Source organism: Odontesthes bonariensis, chromosome 8, assembly GCF_027942865.1.
Source record: "Odontesthes bonariensis isolate fOdoBon6 chromosome 8, fOdoBon6.hap1, whole genome shotgun sequence".
NCBI classification, from domain to species: Eukaryota; Metazoa; Chordata; class Actinopteri; order Atheriniformes; family Atherinopsidae; genus Odontesthes; species Odontesthes bonariensis.
In genome coordinates, this window is record NC_134513.1 from 17,027,570 (window position 1) to 17,046,253 (window position 18,684).

The 18,684-nt window shown below is 39.3% G+C and overlaps 2 protein-coding genes across 4 annotated transcripts in view; one reads left to right on the forward strand and one right to left on the reverse strand.

The window, feature by feature from the left end:
• scube1 (signal peptide, CUB domain, EGF-like 1) overlaps positions 1 to 1,794 on the reverse strand; it is a 135,690-nt gene extending 133,896 nt beyond the window's left edge. For all 3 annotated transcript variants that reach the window (XM_075471954.1, XM_075471953.1, XM_075471952.1), the window contains exon 1: positions 1,563 to 1,794. In XM_075471954.1, the coding sequence (XP_075328069.1) occupies positions 1,563 to 1,650 (88 nt within the window). In that variant the 5' untranslated portion in view covers positions 1,651 to 1,794. The remainder of the gene's footprint in view (positions 1 to 1,562) is intronic.
• Positions 1,795 to 3,410: 1,616 nt separating this feature from the next.
• Positions 3,411 to 18,031, forward strand: samm50l (sorting and assembly machinery component 50 homolog, like). The gene is made up of 15 exons (XM_075471955.1): positions 3,411 to 3,574; positions 4,274 to 4,387; positions 6,266 to 6,367; positions 6,462 to 6,549; positions 6,707 to 6,813; positions 6,987 to 7,117; positions 8,171 to 8,258; positions 9,694 to 9,822; positions 9,941 to 10,012; positions 10,769 to 10,855; positions 11,075 to 11,145; positions 11,395 to 11,462; positions 13,078 to 13,224; positions 14,855 to 14,996; positions 17,165 to 18,031. Exons 1-15 carry the CDS (start codon positions 3,554 to 3,556, stop codon positions 17,208 to 17,210), a joined length of 1,413 nt encoding a protein of 470 aa, XP_075328070.1. The 5' UTR covers positions 3,411 to 3,553; the 3' UTR covers positions 17,211 to 18,031.
• Positions 18,032 to 18,684: the final 653 nt, after the last annotated feature.

An 18,684-nucleotide genomic window follows, 5' to 3' on the forward strand; every position in this document is an offset into this window, starting at 1 on the left:
TAAGTTGCATTATTTATGTCTCCAAATTTGCACTTTCAAATTACTCAACATAAAATGGCAATCATGCTTGCCAGCTGTGTCCAATAAATTACATACCTTTTTTTTTTTTTTTGTCTGTTGTAGAAAAAAGCTCTTAAATCAAGAGCATCAAAGGACATGCAAAGTTAAGGGCCGGAGGGCTCCAACTGATCAGTTTATTGATAGAGGAGCTGGCCACATCTGGGCTTTAATCCAAAGACAGAAGGACAGCAGGAAGGGGGACGCAAAAAAACCCCACTGACATGTCGATGTATTGGTTCCTCCTGTCGAATCTGTCAATCAGCAGACCTTTTTGCATAATAGTAGAGTTCCCCTCCACATCCCCTGCTTCAAAAGTATTGCCTCAGCTTACGCAACATTGGGCAACTGTCCGGTCCCCAGGTTAGCTCAGGCAATAAATAAAGGATTAAAAAACGGAATTTACGTCATTTTTTTTTTTTGCTGTGAAGAGTCAATGAGTGCAAGCGGGGGAGTCTGAGGGAGAACACGAAGCAGCAACAGGTTTATGTCTTATGTGATAACTTCATTTTTCTACTCCTTTTGCAAGCTTGGTGGCAGAAGACTCTAATGAGATGGAACAATGTGCTTCTCCTGCTGCTGCAGGGTCGATATTGGGCCCCTGCTACCTCCTCCTCATGGGACTTCTGACGGCCCTATTTCCACCCCCCCCCCCCCCCCAAAACCAACATTTACACACACTCACACTCACACAAACATACGGTCCTCCACCTCCTCCCTTATCCAGGCTCTGGAAAGGCCACCAGACCCGAAGTGGAGATGCTCTCCAGCGGACTAGCGGACGCTTGTACAAAAAAAAACCCACCACCCCGGGTAAATCATTTGCACCGTTTCCCCCCCGAGGTGATAAATGAAAACAGGCAAGCCTCTCACTCCAAAAAAAAAATCAAAGCAAATGAGTGCTTAACCCAGGGATCAAGCTGCGGTTTCCTATTGAAACTGGCCTTGAGGCGCAGCAAACAGAAGTTCCAGTGAACTAAGTTGGACTAAAGTAACCCAGCCTTTTTTCTTTTTCTTTTTTTTTTTTGGAGCGTCACAAATGCCGGAGAAAAAGCTGACTTTCCACCAGAAATCTATCAATTAAAAGATAAAGCATCATTTACCTAATCATGAGTAATTAGAAAATTTAGCCTTGTGCGTTATTCAGCCAGCAGTTTCACTCGTGGCGAAATATGTGCCCAAAAAACGCGTCTGTGTGCGTAAGGTTTGGCATCAATACAATGCCGCTGCGCTATCATATACATGTCATTATATTATTAAAACAGTTGATGTGAGAACGTTGGCTTTGAAATAAAAAACGGAAAGTTTAAAAATAACCTGCCTTTCTTTGTGATTTTTTTTTATTTCTGATGGAAACGTGTCAAACTACACGTTTCCATCATTTCCTCCTTTAAAAAACTGCTAAGAACCGAAGCCACCAACAACAACAAAAAAGAAAGTACGTGTAACGGTTTTAACACTGGAGCAAGACCGAAAGGGGAGAAAAAAAAAACGAGCTCTCTTACCTACGAGTCCGACATTCCCCATCACCCTGCAAGTATTTATGAAGAGGATAAACAAACAAACGTCCCGGGAAAAACAAGCGCTCCCCATGCTGACAGACGATGTGAGGATTCAAGCAGGGTTTTTCTGGGGGGTTTGGACAGGACCGAGTGTGTGTGTGCGCGTGTGTATGTGTGCTCATGGGTGCGTGTGTGAATGTGTGTCTCTGATAGGACAGGAGGAGGACCGTTTTTCTGTGGACTGGCAACAGTAGGGGGCGGCGGGCAAGTGGAGTGAGGGTGGGGGGCAGGACAAGAGAGGAAGCAATCGGAGCCCTCTGATTGGCTTGTTTATACCGGTGGGGAGAGAGGGAGAAAGAAGGAGACACTAGTATGGCTGAACGGCGAGGAGTGCAGGCAACTCAGGGTTCCTAAAAAAACAACAACACCCTGATAAATAGAAAATCATGAAGCAAACAAAAGAACATTTCAAATAATTAACACAGCCCCCCCAAATTCTATCTTAAGGAACCCATTATGAATTTATTAGAAGTGGTTTACAAGCAAGGATGAGAAAGCCCAAGCATCAAACTAATGTGTCAGGAGGAAAAAAGTATGTTTTATAAATGCCTTTATATATATATATATAGATAGATAGATAGATAGATAGATGGATGGAAGATAGATAGATAGATAGATAGATAGATAGATAGATAGATAGATAGATAGATAGATAGATAGATAGATATCACATTAAGTGGTGATTCTAGTTTGATAGCAGTGAATGTATGGCACTAAGATTGATTGTTGTTGATCCTGTTTGTCTTTATTTTGGGTTATGGACTGATGACCGGTCCAGGGTTTACTTTGCCTGAAGATTAAAAGAAAAAAGACAGCCGTTGTTCTTCAAGCGATTCAAAAGCAGTGACATTTGTAACATAAATCTAGACATCCAGCTAAAGTATATTAACAAACACGGGATTTTTAACTGGATATGCTCAATACAAAATTCTAAACTAAACCCAAATTTGACTTTGCTGTTCAGACCTTATCTGTCCTCATTTGGCCAAGTATTACACCACTTGATTTGGCTCTGTACGGAATCCCAGAATATTCTTACTGACGGCAGAATTCAATCTCAAAGACTAAGTGATTACATGTGCGTTCATTTGAATTTTTATTCAGAGTAATGTCAGCTCCTTGGGGTAACAGTCATTAAACAGATAAACTACTTGGAGTCTCAAACCTTGGAGGAACTGCCATATATGAACTCCAGACTATGGAGTGAATCTTTCTGCAGGGGGAAATCAACAAAGAGAAGATAAACACCGCCATCTGCTGGAGGAGCCCGTCAATTGGTTCTCGTTTCTGTCCAATCACAGGGATGAACAAACAGTGATGCCTTTAAGAACAGGAAATTTGTTAACAATTGAAAGGATCCTTGTTAAGTCCTTTACGTTGTATGGCGTGACTTTTTTTTTGTTGTTGCCTGAGTAAACTCTTTTTTTAAATGTCCTGTATAAATAGCTAATTATAGCACTTACTTGCTACAATGTAAAAACAATGCCTCACGATGCAGTTGGAGAAACCGCATCGCTTGCACTTGTTAACATTATAGTGAAAGGAGCTCATTATATCCCGTTCTCGACCTTCCCAAATCTGCACCAACCTGCTATCCTGTAAAAAAAAAAAACATTTCTTCTCTGCAATGTCTTGTGTTTGATTCTCAGACAAGAGAAACACAAAAACATTTCATTTAAAAGGTTTGTTCTTAATATTACTGAAAATGCAGCGACGACTTGCACTGCCATTACAAATAAAAGGCCGTGGGTGAAGGTAGCCTTAAATTACGAGGAGTATTTGAACACAACACTAGACCTCGGGTAACTGTCATGGCGTCTCCCTTGAAGGGGGCTTGGTACCTGTCACAGTAATTCCAGTCAATTTCCAGTTTCCTCCTTGTGTACAGAACAGTTAACCCCATCTGAAGAGGTTAAGAGGAACGGGTATTTAACATGGGGACCGTCCATGCTAAGGTAAACCGCATTAGCTCGTGCTTCCAGCCTTCATGTACATTTTTTTTTATCCTTGACCTCCCTGCACAGTGAAGGCTGAAGGCTGCAGACTCATAATCATTTTGTACTCGATGTACTATGACACCACGTTAAAGAAAGACGTTCATTAAAGTTAACGGACGTATGAACTTAAGATTATGCTTCTAAATTGCTTTAAGTGACACGATTTAATGCTATCTAAACGTTCCTTTACGTTCCCCGCATTGACTCAAAGGCATACAAAACGTGGGACTACGTTTTTTTTATTGAAATCCCTCTATACACGATCTATTGATATGTTAGATGGCATGTATGTAGTCAGAAATAGAGTGAAATAAACTTTGTTTTTTGACCATTACATTACAAGCATCCAAAGAAAAACCCTAAAGTTATTTTGTCTTGCCCTTTCTCGTCCTCAACAGCTGCCCTATAAAGGAGCTACAAAGTTTGTCAGATCTTTCCAAGGAAGTTCTCTTGTCTAATTAAAAAGCTTGTATTGTTTTTTTTTATTCCATTGTGCCATAAATACATTCTAACCAATAAAACCAGGATATAGTCTCCAAATTAAGCTTTTTGACAGTTAAAAAAAAACTTTATTTATTTTGTTCCAAGGATGCTGTGTGTCTTTACGTCAATACAGACGGTATACTTTGAATATTTTTTTTTTTGTCCCTTTTGCAGAGTCTGGATCCTCTTCCAATGCATGGCCGAGATTTGGGAATCAACCCCGATGATCTGATCGAGCCTCCAGAACACGAGCAGGACTCCAAGCAGGAGATCTTGGAAAACAAAGATGTGAGATGTGATAGTGTCATAGTTCTTCATTTAGACTGCATGGAATAGTAGTTTTTAAATCATGTTTGTGGCTACGTGTTGGTAACCACGGACCATGGTCCTTGTTTCTTTGTTTGGTTTAGTTGTCACAAGTCTTGGGATCTGTAATCTGCAGATATTCAGGAGCCCGTGTGCAGAGATAGTAGCTGTTATCCAGAGGAGCTAGATACCCACATTTGAAAAGTTCTATTAACCTACCTCCCATAAAATCTTTTTTTTTCATGATTTATACACTATTATGACAGTAAAGGTCAGTGTCAAAGGAACAGTTTGAGATAAATCATGACACTTTAAATCTGTCATGCACATAAATGTCATTAGAGTCCCAGAATGAAAATATGGACATCTTTGCTCTTTCTAAGATACTTTGAGATCATAGTGTTATGTATTAGAGTGATAGTTCCTTTGTGCTGAAAAGAGAGCAAAATGTAAATTTCATGAACTTCTTTTTGGAGGACTGGTCTTTACCAAAGTATCACTTAATGCAACTTTATGCTCATAACCTAAATACATGTAGATTACATAGGGGGGGAAATGGAGATAAATTGTACATATTAACTAGAAAGCTGCAAGCAGCTGTATGCGGGACCGAGGTGTGCGCACGTTGGGGCATGCGCTGGACACTGTAGTCGCGCAGCTCTGCCCACACGCACGATACCCTCTGCGTACGTACGAGCACATAATAACCCCAATGCGGAGGGGTTTTTGAAAATTTCTAGGGGGCGCCAGTGAGCCATTTTGCTCCGCCCACACACGATACCCTTTACATACGTACGAGGTCGACAGGCTGGACGTGTGTGCCAAGTTTCATGACCTTGCGATGATGATAAGGCTTTTAAATCACAAACGCCATCACACGATTTTCACCGCCTGGCCACGGCCACGCCCTTTGAGGTTTGAAAGAGTTTCTCCATGATCTTTTTCCCCCCATGTCTTAAGAGTAACCTGGCCAAGTTTGAAGCTTTTTGCATTAAATCTGTAGGAGGAGTTTGATCAAATGCGAGGTGTGGAAAAAAAAAAGACATTTCCAACCACCAGCAGGTGGCGCTATAGGTGGATGTCACTATGATAATATGTCCACGTTCAGACTGCGTCCAGCATTCACCGTATGAAGTTTGGGACAGATTGGATAATGTATGTGGGAGTTATAAGCGACTTAATTTTTTGTGGAGAGTGATGGCGAGTCATCAAATTTTGAGGAATCACCACGGCCACGCCCTTTATGTTTTGAAAAAGTTGCCCAATGATTTTTTCCCCCTATGTCTTAAGAGTAACCTGGCCAAGTTTGAAGTCTGTAGCATTAAATCTGTAGGACGAGTTTGATCTTATGCAAGGCGTGGAATCGGTCAAACATGGCACGAAAACGCACTTTCCATCCAAAATGGCCGCCTTCCTGTGGATGTGGGACCATGGCGGCGTGAGACTTTTTTGTGCGTCTGGGCATGAAGAATGAGTGTACCGAATTTTGTCGTCCCACACGAAACAAACCCCAATGCGGGCACCATTTTTAAGCATCGTAGGGGGCGCTACAGAGTCAATGAGCGACTCCCAAAAATATAAAGTTTAGATTCTTTCATGTCGTCGACTGGCAGGTGGCACTTGCAAAATTTCAAGAGTTTTCGAGCACCTTTTGCAAAGAATAAGAAGACGGCGGAAGAATAATCCTTACAGATACAATAGGGTCCTTTGCAGTTTCACTGCTCGGTCCCTAATTACAGTCAAAAGATTAATGCTGAAGGCTGTAACAAGTTGTTTTCAGCAATTAGAAAAAAAAAAATCATTTGAAACGTTTTTTTATTTATATATGATGGTGATTTTGAAATATAACCTTCATTACAGGTAGTCGTCCAGCATGTCAATATCCAAGGTCTGGGGAGAACCAAAGAGGATCTGCTTGGCTATGAGATCTCAGACGTTTTCCATGCCAAAAATCTCATCGACGTATGTTTTTATTACACGACTAAAATGGAAGTTGAGGCATGATGATGCTCAAGCAACCCCTGTCATGTTTAGTAAGTTCAGAGGTCTATTTCAGGTGATGAAAAAAGCCCACGTCGCCAGACAGAAGCTTCTCCGCCTGGGAATCTTCAAAGACGTGGAGGTTCTCATTGATACGTCTGAAGGTAACTGATCCTCTAAAAAAAAAAAAAAACCTTCAATACAACAACCGTAAAACAGTGTCAGCTTGTCAGTGCCCAGAGTAGCACTTTGAATATGATCATGTAGTTAACACTGATTTTAAAGAACAATTTTTCTTTGTGATGGTCTTTTGCTCCTCAGGTGCGGAGGCTCTGCCGAATGGCTTGGATGTAACTTTCGAGGTTACAGAGATCAAGAGGCTAACTGGATCCTACAACACTATGGTTGGCAACAATGAAGGCAGCATGGTGAGAAACAAAGCACACGTCACTTAAATTGTACGCGAAAGCTGATGAGTGATGAAGAGTAAACTTTTTTTTGAGTTGTTGCTAACAGAGTAATTACAATGAGAGGAAGTTTCTGAACTTTACAGCCCAAAAATAAAATTGGATCTATTGTGACCCTCAGTATTGTCTTCCAGGTCCTGGGCCTGAAGCTGCCTAACATGTTCGGGCGGGCTGAAAAGCTCACCTTCCAGTTCTCCTATGGGACAAAGGAGACATCATATGGCCTGTCCTTCTTTAAACCGCAGCCCGGATATTTTGAACGCAAGTATGCATTTACGACAAGTACACGTCACTGTTCTCCAGATAAATTCTTAATAAAAGTAGAGCATCGCTTCAGTTCATCTGTATTTTTTTTTTTTTACTTTTTAGCAAAATTTACATTCTTACATATGTTGTTTTGGAATATTAAGATAAAAACAGAATATTGTATTTCAGTCCAAGGAAGGGCCTGTGACAAAGCTCTTTACACCTTTGCTTTTCGACAGCCTTAGACATAGATATGGTGCCAACGGAATGATGCTGGGACACTTTGCACAAGCACATTTGCTAATAGAGGCAGAGGTCACTGACTTGAACTCCATAATAATCTGAGATAAAAGCATGAATTTGCCTGAATAAGCAGATGAACTGCTTGGAATAGTCTGTTCAAGATAATTGTCAGTCCATCAAACTTACTTTGTATAGCGCATTTTCTACAGGTCCATAAGTTCCCAAACGTCTCTCTTTCCTCTTGATGGCTCTATTTATTGTACAATACTAGCTGACGCTACGGATGGAAACATACGACACTCATTGCTTTTATGGAAGAACACTACCATACCACAAACAGAAAAAGTGCACCAACAGGGTGATTTCCAAAAAGCGGTAGTTGCTGAAAACTTTGCTATTGTGTGCCATATAGTCTTTATAAAATGGAAGAGCTGCCCTCAGCGCTGAGTCAGCCTTCTTTATCAGTTTAAGTTTCTTTGAGTCAATGTCTTTGGTGCTGTTGCCTCAGCAGAGCAGATTGCACTCTCCACCACAGACTTGTAGAAAATACGCAACATCTTGGTGCAGACATTGAGGGACCAAAGTTTATTTATCTGCGTTAAATAATTAACACGTTAACGCGATAATAACGAGTTAACTTGCCCAGCCCTAATTTCGAGTTTAGTTTGTTTCTGATGAGCTGATTTAGCTGCTCATTGGTAAACAATGCTTACGTTGGCATAGCATCATAACTCATCATAACAGATGTTGAAAAGTGTCAAAAAATACAAGGAGAATCCACTCAAAAAATAAATTTGAATAATACAACTTGACTTCTTTTTTTTTTCAGCTTCACCCTTAACATGTACAAAGTCACCGGCCAGTTTCCATGGAGCTCCTTAAAAGAGACTGACAGAGGCTTGTCTGCAGAACTAAATGTAAGAAGAATATGTGTGTGTGTGTGTGTGTGTGTGTGTGTGTGTCATAGAAAGCACATTATACATATATTTCTGTTGCCTTTTCCTCAACTTTCAGTCTGAAATACATGGATCTGACCTTATAGGGCTCTTACTAGAGATGCGCGGATGACGTATTTTCCCATCCACAACTGCTGCAAAAAATATATATCCGCCCGCTATCCATTTGCACAAAGATTTTTTCACGGATTTTCAAAACCGAACCCGCCCGCCATCCGCCGATAGGTGTAGGTCTATTGAAGGTGCCTTGGCTATTTGTATCGGCTTTTTCAAACAGCGTAGTTCATTATATCTGGTCAATAAGTCCGCCTACTACTATGTAGTGGATAATAGTGCTGTCAAAATCACTCCCAAGTGCTAAATTGAACACCTTTAAGACACACAGCCGTCACAAGCGATTGAATTCCTTCCAAGGCATTCACACTATCACTAGTTCCAGGTTAGCATACCCTACGTCTCCCCACTTGTATGTGAAACATTAATACAGAATATAACTATATAGTTCTACATTTTGGATTAACCGATCTATTTCCAAGCATCACACGACCCTTCCATCACCTTGAAAATGTGCATTCCACTGTCGTTTTGACATGTCTGCATTGAAATACTATTTGCAGCTATATTTCACACTCCATCAAGAAAAAAGTCAAACATGATGAGCACGGGCACACCGTTTTGAGTGTACGAATTTTTTAAAAGAATCTAGACAACAAAGTCTGTCTACATAGCACGATAAATCCATCCTTTAGCGCAAATGTTCCCAACCTACTTCAGAGAATGTAAAACAACTTCAAAGCACATAGTCTAAGCCCAAATCAACATGCCACGGCGGGCAAAATGAATAACCAGATGGCCTACCTTAAAACGCTGTCTTGATCACAGGATTCTTGCAATTATTCCACTTTAATCCACACGGTTTAACGCACCCAACACTGCTAGCAAGCAACGTAGAACTAGGGTCCTATGTGCTAACTGTAGGCCATGAATGGCCTTAGTAACGGACACAAACAAACGAGAAGACCTTGGCAACGAGAAGACCTACGCAGGAAATCTAAAACGTGGTTTTGTTTTATACTGTTTGTAATGTGTGTTTTCGTTCGTTACCTTTGGAAAATTATGTGGTTTTTTTTTTTTGTTTTTTTGTTTTTTTTGTTTTTTTTAGTGCTTCAACCGCAACCCGCCCGAATTTAATTAAAATACGATTTTTCGGCGTGTCATCCGCCCGATCAGCGGTTCACCCGCGGATTCAACCGCCAACCGCGCATCTCTAGCTCTTACGAAACACAGAATGGCGCATTTGTGCAGCGCTATTAACACTGCACTACAATGTAAAATGAAGAAATCTAAAAAAAACAAATGGATAATAAATATGAAAATGCTCTCAATCTCTTTGCAGTTTCCTCTCGGGGTGACCAACCACACACTGAAGTGGGAGGGTGTATGGAGGGAGCTCGGCTGTCTTGCACGCAGCGCTTCATTTGCTGTGCGAGAGGAGAGTGGACACTCGCTAAAATCTGCCCTTTTGGTACGGCCAGAAACCTGTTAACCATTTTAAGAAGGCTTCAAGGGTTAAAAAAAAAAAAAAGAAGTATTTTCTTCAACTGCACCAGTTCAACAGAATTGCTGTTGGTTTTTGTTTGCAGCACACTGTGTCAGTTGATTCAAGAAATTCAGCCATCTTTCCCAGCAGAGGTGCCTTACTTCGTATCAACCAGGTAAGTGTGCAAGCACGTGTTCACACCCCTTTCCCACGCACTGATGTTTCTGTTTCACATTAATAAAGCTCCCGAAACTACACAGTGAGCTGGCTCTGTTTTCCAAAATGAATGATATTGTTTTCTAGAGATCCATTTCGAAAGAGTGAGGTTGTTATATACAGCCGTTTTTGCAACCTCAGATGTTGTTTTTGTATGGAGAGAGTACAGGCCCTTTACAGGAGGTGTTGAATCTGTGTTTGCCTTAATGCTGTTTGGCTAGTAGCCAATGTCTTTAGTTGGTTTATAAGGCTCTTAGAGTCAATAAATGCTAAGTGCTTTGTTTTCCAAATTTTAACTTTAATTGAATCAGGAGTTAAATAACTGTTCCTCTGTGAAAGATTGTCGGGGAGCTTATTTTGGTGGAACCGATGGGGAAATAAACAAGAATGTCCCTGCAAGACACCAGATTTTGTAAACATATTCTTTGTACGCCAGAGCAAGCAAGTCTGCTTTACTTCACAGTTCCGTGTCTTCATTGAAAAAAAAATGGGCATTTCCTGCTTGGGGTTATTGTTTATTTCAGTGAAAGGCATCTTGGGAATAGCAGCATGCAGATAGTGGAAGGAGAGGTTAAGTCCACTCAGCCAGGGATACCAGTAGACAATATTTATTCAGCCAAACTTTTGTCATCCTTTACTCTTTCCAATATAAAATAAGAATTGAAAAATTGACGCGTTCTTCCTGTCTTGCCTATTTATTTTTGTGGTTCTGCAGGAGCTGGCTGGGTACACTGGAGGAGACGCCAGCTTTTTGAAAGAGGATTTCGAGCTGCAGCTCAACAGACGTCTCTTCTGGGATTCTGTATGACAGAAATGAGTCATTCCAAACTTTTCCATCACTATTATTATTTTGAAACTGTAGTTGAGATATAAGTTTGCATTTTTTTTGCTCAGCAAAGTTAACCACTAGGTGGCAACAACGTTTCATTTCGAGGTTCTAGAAAAGTTGAGATTAGTGTTTCCTTTCCTTTCGTATGCCTTCCTGAGTGCATAAAGAAATGAATATGGCGTTTCCTCCTAGGTGTTGTCTGCTTCACTATGGGGTGGGATGCTTTGTCCCATTGGAGGTTTGCCATCCTGTATTGCTGACAGGTATGTTAGATTTAAGACCTATAATCTGACTCGTGAAAAAAAATCTGAAAGAATATAATCAAACTCATATCTAAAGTAAAGATTTGCTCTAATGTTTTGATAGTAAAAAAAAAAAAAAACTTTAAAAGTGAGAAATATCCTGTTTTAAAGTAGCAGTGCTTAGATTTTATTTTGGTCTTTCATATTGTGGGTGTGATTTTGCGCTATAACTGTTCCTGATCTGATGATTAAAGGATGTGTTTTGTCCAGGTTTTACCTTGGAGGTCCAACCAGTGTGCGAGGGTTTGGCATGTACAGCATTGGGCCACAAAGTGAAGGTAAAAATAAGTCTCATTGAAGCAAGTTTTACTCAAAAAATGTTAAATAGTTTTATAAATAGTAAAATAATTAATGAATATGTCATTTAAGTAGAGACGTACACATAAAACGTGTGTGTGCATTCCTCTGCAATATCTATCATCAAAAATTGGAAATAATATGGCACCACAACAAACCTGCCAAGGGCCATCCACAAAAAGGAGGGCATTAATCAGGAGGCAACAAAGAGACCAAAAATAACCATTAAGGTGCAGGGAAGCTGCACAAACCGTACACCCCACATAGCTGGGCTTTACAAAACAGTGGCCAGAACAAAAGCCATTGCTTGAATGTAGAAAAATAGGAAAGCATGTTCAGAGTTTAAAAAGTAAAAATAAAAAAAAGCATTTGGAAAACTCCCCAAAAATATGGTCTTAAGGTCTTATGGACACTATGTTTGGCACAAACCCAATCCCGTCACCCCAAGAGCACTATTAAAATAGTCAAGCACGGTAGTGGCAGCATCATGGAAAACTGGTCACAATTAAGGAAAAGATGGATGGTGCTAAACACAGCATAAGTTTACCAAAAGCTGGCAGACTAATTAGATCATTTCTGGGGGTCAGAAAATGGTTCAAAGTAAAGCAATAGACCATTTAAAAATAATCAATTTTAGAATGTTCATATATTATTAGGGCTGGGCAACGATTAAAATGTTTAATCTAATCAATCACATGATTTCCCTGATTAATCACGATTAATCGCATTTGTACGCAAAATCCAAAAATGAATTAAAAAGTAGTGTATAGCTTTTAGCATTTAGTTTTATTCTAAATGTACTACCATATGAATGAAAGTGCCATAACATTTGTTATGCAAACACACTTTTAACATCAGCATCTTTATGTAGTTTTTATGTAGAAGCCTCGCTCCACTGTCTGTTTCCTTGAATGACTTGCTGCTATCAGTTGTGTGTTTTGCCTTTAAGTGATATTTCAGACTGAAACTACTACGGTGAGAAGACAATTCAACTTGGCTGTAAATGCAGGAGGTTTTTTTAAAATTTATTTTGAAATACGTGTTTTTATGTTGAAACAAGTAAAACAGGAAGTAGCGCCGGTTAGCTCCGTGAGCTTCACACAGAGACCGCACCTGTAAAGGTCTTTCTTTTCCGGTTCCGCAGCAGACAGCAACAGAATTTTACAAAACAAAAGCCTGTGAGCAACAGACTTTTACAATAATAAAATCTGCGTTACTGTGCGATAAAATATTTATCGGCGTTAAATAATTAACAAGTTAACGCGATAATAAAGAGTTAACTCGCCCAGCCCTATATATTATATCAACTGTACCAGTTATATAGTTGGTGTTCAAATACATTTTATTTAGTGTTTTTCTGAGCATCAAAGGGTGCATTACACGTCTCTGATTGGGAGGGTCACGACCAGCAACCGATTATTTCATCGGACGGCCCTTTGCTGCATGTCGTTCCCCCTCTCTCTGTCCCCTACTTCCTGTCTCTCTAAACTGTCCTATCAATTAAAGGCATAAAAGCCCCAAAAAATTATTAAAAAGAAATATGGGTACGAGCTCTTTGTGTAATGAGTAGAGTACAATTTTCCATCTGCATTCCAGGTGACTATCTGGGTGGGGAGGCCTACTGGGCGGGCGGTCTGCACCTCTACACCCCTCTACCATTCAGACCTGGAAAAGGAGGCTTCGGAGACCTATTTAGAACACACTTCTTTCTCAATGCAGGCAACCTCTGCAACCTCAACTATGGTGGGTAGATGTAACAATATGATACTGAAAGTGAGAACGGGTTTGAACCTCTCGTTTCTTTTTATGTCACCTCTATTTCTCCCATATTTGTTTGCTGGTGATCTTGAATTTTGTCATCCTGATTGTAAAGCTCTCTTTGGCAAATTAGATAAAGTGACTTGGCTTTTACTAACAAAAAGAGTTAGTAGCACAGTTGTAGGAGCAGTTTATATATCTTTTTGTTGTTTTGTGTTAATGCATAGGATACTTAAAGGTGGGGTAGGGGATTTTTTTCTGGAAATTTTTTTTACATATTGCTTGAAATACTCTTTACACCCCCATTGCAACCAATTAATTAAAAGTTTTGACACAAATATGAAAAGTTTTAGTGGCCTCTAGAACGTACAATCTAGGAAAAACACTATCCAATCATACTGAACGGACCGTTAACGATGATTGGATTCTGATGCCGTCTATCAAACTGCAATCTGCTCCTCCCTCCCCCTCCTCCCCCCCTGTGCGCGTAACCTTCTTCGTGAACGAATTATGCGTCCAGAAGCTTGGCAGGAAGCTAAACTAGAGCCAGCTTGGCTAGCACCTAGCATTATTAAACGTATAGTTAGCATATACTAAATACGGCAACGATCGATGCTTGCTGTCAGAACAGCGCTCGTGCACCTTCGTGCTCGTGCGCGTTCATGTACTCTAGAGGCGTGCCTTCGGGGGGAAAGTGAAGAAAAGGGTTGGGACTTTTTACCTGTGTATTTTCAAAATGCAGCTTCGCTGGACTCAAAATCCAGGATCTCCTACCCTACCTTTAAGATGTTAGCTCTTTAGTTAGGTTTTCATAGAAATATGGGTCTATTGAGGATTCATGCACTCCATAAGATGGTAGGCAGGTATAGGACCAGCATGCACCTGGGTGGGCATATGGATTTTATTTACCAGAGCAAGAGTCGCAGCAGGAAAAAGTTTGGAGAAAGTGCGCGCTCTTCGTTTGATGCAATGGATAAATAAACCACCAAAACCTACTGCAATTGCTTGGACAATGTTGACTTATTTTGCCTGCGTAACGACTTTGTTCATGATCAATCTATGCTTCTTTTTGGATTAAATCGAAGCACTTTGGAATCTTAAGAATTCTTTTTTATTTACATTTGTTCGAACATCTTGTCAGCGAGTTCTATGGAGGTTTTTCTGTGCCATCAGAGTTTGAATACGAATTTCTAATATTGAATTTTTATAGCATCAAAATCAGACTTTGAATTTGAAAAACCAACAGTGTAAAAAAAAAATCAATTTCTAAAAAAAAATTCAATGGAAAACATTCTTTTGAAGTTGATTTTTTTTTTTTATATATACTGTTGGTTTTTCAAATTCAAAGTCTGATTTTGATGCTGTAAAAATTCCATATTAGAAATTCGTATTCAAACTCTGATGGCATAGAAAAACTTCCATACATTTCTGTAATTTGAAAAATGTGTGGGATGTAAATACATCTAAATATCATTCTTAAGGAAGGTCGTGAAAAAAAATCAGGGCAACTTCCAACAATTACAAGTTTAAAAAAAAAAAAAAAAAGACGGGACAATGTGTCCAGAAACTTTAGTTGTTTCATTTGTGATGTGACATTGATAAACGTTTTGTGCAGGTGATGGTCCCAAGGCACACCTTCAGAAGCTGGCCGAGTGTATTCGTTGGTCCTATGGAGCGGGGATTGTGCTGCGGCTGGGAAACATTGCCAGACTGGAGCTCAATTACTGTGTGCCAATGGGAGTTCAAAGTGGAGACAGGTAGGAGTCTTATTACGTGGCTGCTAATCCTCAATTTGTGTTGTTTTTAATAGCACTAGGGTAAGGGAGTTGCTAACAATGATGTTATTAGACTTTTTAAGCTATCTTTAGTCAAAATCACAGTATAAAACCAAAACTCTCTGGGATTTTTCAAAGACTTCCTGGTTAATTATACTTTATGACAGTGGTCCATGGTTTTATTTGAATAAGACTCTACACCGCAAGTGTTGATATGTGGCAAAGACATTGGCTGTGTTCGAAACCGCATACTACATACAGTACTTGCATACGGCATACTCATCGATCAGACAGTATGCAGAGCGTTTACCCACAATGCATTTCGCTCCGACCCGAGCCGAAATCAGCCGGCCTGAAGCTGATTTCGCTTAAGCTCTAAACTCTGTAAACTTTAGCAACATTTGAAACATTTTCAGGCGAGAAAGTAGTCGTTTAGATCCCCAACATGTTGAAAACCTGCCAAAATACCGGCTATTTACAATTTTGTTCCGACGAATTCGGCGCTACTAAAGCTAGCCGCAGTGAGCAACGCACTTCCGGTTATTTTCACAAAATAAAATACCCGTTGCCTTTTATCATAGGGAAAGCCATTACGATACAATTGATGCTTTTGTTTTGAAAACAGGAAGTGAACCTACCCTCGTTGACGTCAAGTTACGTTACATCTTGGGTAGTTTGAGTATGAGTAGTAACCTCATGATGCATACCCAACATTTCGGCGAATCTAGTATGCATTTGGGAAAAAAGTCAGTATGAGTAGTAGGAGTAGTAAGAGAAGAATGCGGTTTTCGAACACAGCCTTAGTGTCCACCTAATCCCCTCCATTTGTGAATGGATAAGCCAGAACACGCGTTAATACCACTTTTAAACTAAATGCACTTAACGTTAAATTCCTCTTCCTACTTGCATTTGCTAACACGTTGCAATATTTCTGGGCACCTTACTGCAGTCAATAATCAGCTTGCAGGATTTCATCTAAAATTCAGTTGACATTAGAAGGGTAGCACCAGTAAATGGCAGGGTTGATGGAAAATATCCATTAAAGTATAAGGGCCACCACATTTACAGGAACTTTTGTCTTCTATAGAAAGAGAACTAGAAATCCTCAAAACCTGGTTCGATGTTAATAGATTGTCATTCAATATAAAAAAAACAAAATTTATGGTCTTTGGACATCGAAAAGAATTTGACAAGGACATGAAATTAAAAATGTGTGATGCTGAAATTGAAAGAGTGACAGAGATAAAATTTTTAGGGGTGGTTATTGACCATAAACGAACATGGAAACCACATGTTAATTATATCAAAGGAACGATTTAGAAGACAACAGCAATTCTGTAAAAAAAGGCCTTACATATTATTTATTGCTCACTCACACATCATACTGTGTGGAAGTCTGGGGCTCGACATATAAAACAACTGTTTACGCAATAGTTCTCCTAAACAAACGAGCCATACGGATTATTAATAAGGTTGATTACTATGCACATACTCCCCCACTGTTTATGAAATCACATGTTATGAAGTTCAATGATCTGGTATATTACAAAATAATGCAAATAATGTATAGAGCTAAATCAAAGTTAGCAGTACCAGTCAGCATACAAAGAAACAAAGTATAATTTAAGAGACATATGCAAATTTACTGCACCAAAGGCCAAAAAAGAAATGAAAAGGAGATGCACATCTGTTGTTGGGGTTTCATTATGGAATGATGCTAATATAAATGTAAGAAATTGTAGTACATTTTTGGTTTTCAAAAGGATGGTTTCTAAAGCAATTTTTGAGGGCTCCAACTATTTATAATTTGTGAAGGATTTTGTGTTAATTTATGATTTTGCTTCATTTTTCTTCAATTTTTTTTTTTTTTACTTTATTGGGTGCAATTCTGTTTTTTTTGTATTTTCTCTTTTTACTATTATTTTTCTTCTTACTTTAGTATTTGTAAAAATAGAGGTGGATGGGTCGCTTAATTTTGTTCAACAGGACAGGCTTAAATATAAGCATTACGCCTTTTCAGTCACTTAAAAAAGGCTATGATTGTACTGAACACGTTTGTTGTTTACTGTATGACTGAATAAAACAAACAAACATGATGATGCATGATGAATCCTAACTTCTCCCTGTTTTTTACTTCTCTCTTCTTGTAGGATATGTGATGGCGTCCAATTCGGAGCAGGAATTCGGTTCCTGTGACCTTATTACATTGCTTCCCTCACTACGCCAGCAGAGTCTGACTTAAAAAGGGAGAGTGTTTTGTCATTTTTCACTTGTAACTTGTTGTAAAGCGTGAAACACTAGCATGAGATGAGTCCTGTGTTGTGGGAAAATGAGCCTGACCTCCACAAACCCTTTTATGCTCACCAGTTGAAGCTGTTAGATAACAAGGTGCCAGTGCTGGGCCATACAACTTGTGAGGCATTTTTACAAACTAATCTGATTTGAAAATGAATCGGCGAACAAATATAAAAACTTCTTGGAGCAGTAACCACGAGAATAATTGTAGATTCTTCACAAATTACAGCATATTTTGTTTTTTTTTTCGTCATTGCTTTGCATCGTCCACCACTGGCATTTTGTTTGAGGTAAATCTGTCCACCATCTTTTTTTCACCTATCTTTGTTTCATGGGGTGAGGCAAAGTAAATTATTTTCTAGAATGTTTAAAGAGATTTTGGCCACGTTACCCCTTTTTTTTTCGCCTTGTAGGACTGCTTCTTATCCAGGAGCACAACGTGTGAATCATTTTGTTTGGAAAAGTCAACATTCGTCACACACTTGTGATGAGTTCAGTTGTACCTGTGTGAACACTCGACTGCAGAGGCAGACAAGAATGAACCCAGAGAATTTAAAAAAAAAATTTCAAGCAGTTTAGGAAAGAAGTTGTGTTCATCTCTTGAGCTGGTAGCAGAGGTGGAAACCATCTTCTGATAAACATCCACCACTTGTGCTCTTATTGTTATTCCTCTTTTTGATGTAGTTAAAGTTATTGGTAATAAATCACAGCTGCTCCCTTGGTTTCTTCTTTCCTCTCGTTTCTGGTGTCTTGGATTTATAAAACTATTCAATAAAGGGTATCAGTTATGAATCTTGCAGACTGATTGATTAACAGCAGTGCTGCAACTTTATGGAAGCATTTTGATATGGTTTATATTCTTTTTATTATCACATGGGTCAAAGGGACATCCAATGGTCACAATAAATGCAAAACAAGGAATTTATTAGCTTTACAAGGTGCCGTGTAACCAGAATATGACACTTAAGGATCTTAAAGCTTGATTGCACTGTCCTTATTAGGAGCACCGGAAAAAAGGCCCCTTCAAAAATAAGTAAAAAAAAACAGCAAATACAAGACGTTTTTGCTTGAAATAAGCGTAAAAATCTGCCAATGGAACCAGTGAAAATCGGCTTGTCAAGATTTCTTGAAATAAGATGTGATATTTGGGACTTTTGAGATGAAAGTGATCTTGAAATTAGCTTAAAAACCTCTTCAAATGTCAAAAAAAGCTTGTTTCATATGATATGTGACTCAAAACATTTTTCTTTTAACAAGATATTCAAGATGTATTGTCTTCAAACAAGTCCCTACATCTGGCTGAAATAGTACTTGTTAGGCAGTTGTGTCTTATATTAAGTGTAATGAGATATTTTGACTAGAAATGAGACAAATA

What these genes read in the sequence shown, in the direction of transcription:
- samm50l (XM_075471955.1), top strand. Translation starts at nt 3,554, where the DNA reads ATGGGGACCGTCCATGCTAAG. An exon ending in AGATCTTGGAAAACAAAGAT is followed by an intron (nt 4,388 to 6,265) that starts GTGAGATGTGAT and finishes CCTTCATTACAG; the next exon opens with GTAGTCGTCCAGCATGTCAA. An exon ending in CCTCTGCAACCTCAACTATG is followed by an intron (nt 13,225 to 14,854) that starts GTGGGTAGATGT and finishes CGTTTTGTGCAG; the next exon opens with GTGATGGTCCCAAGGCACAC.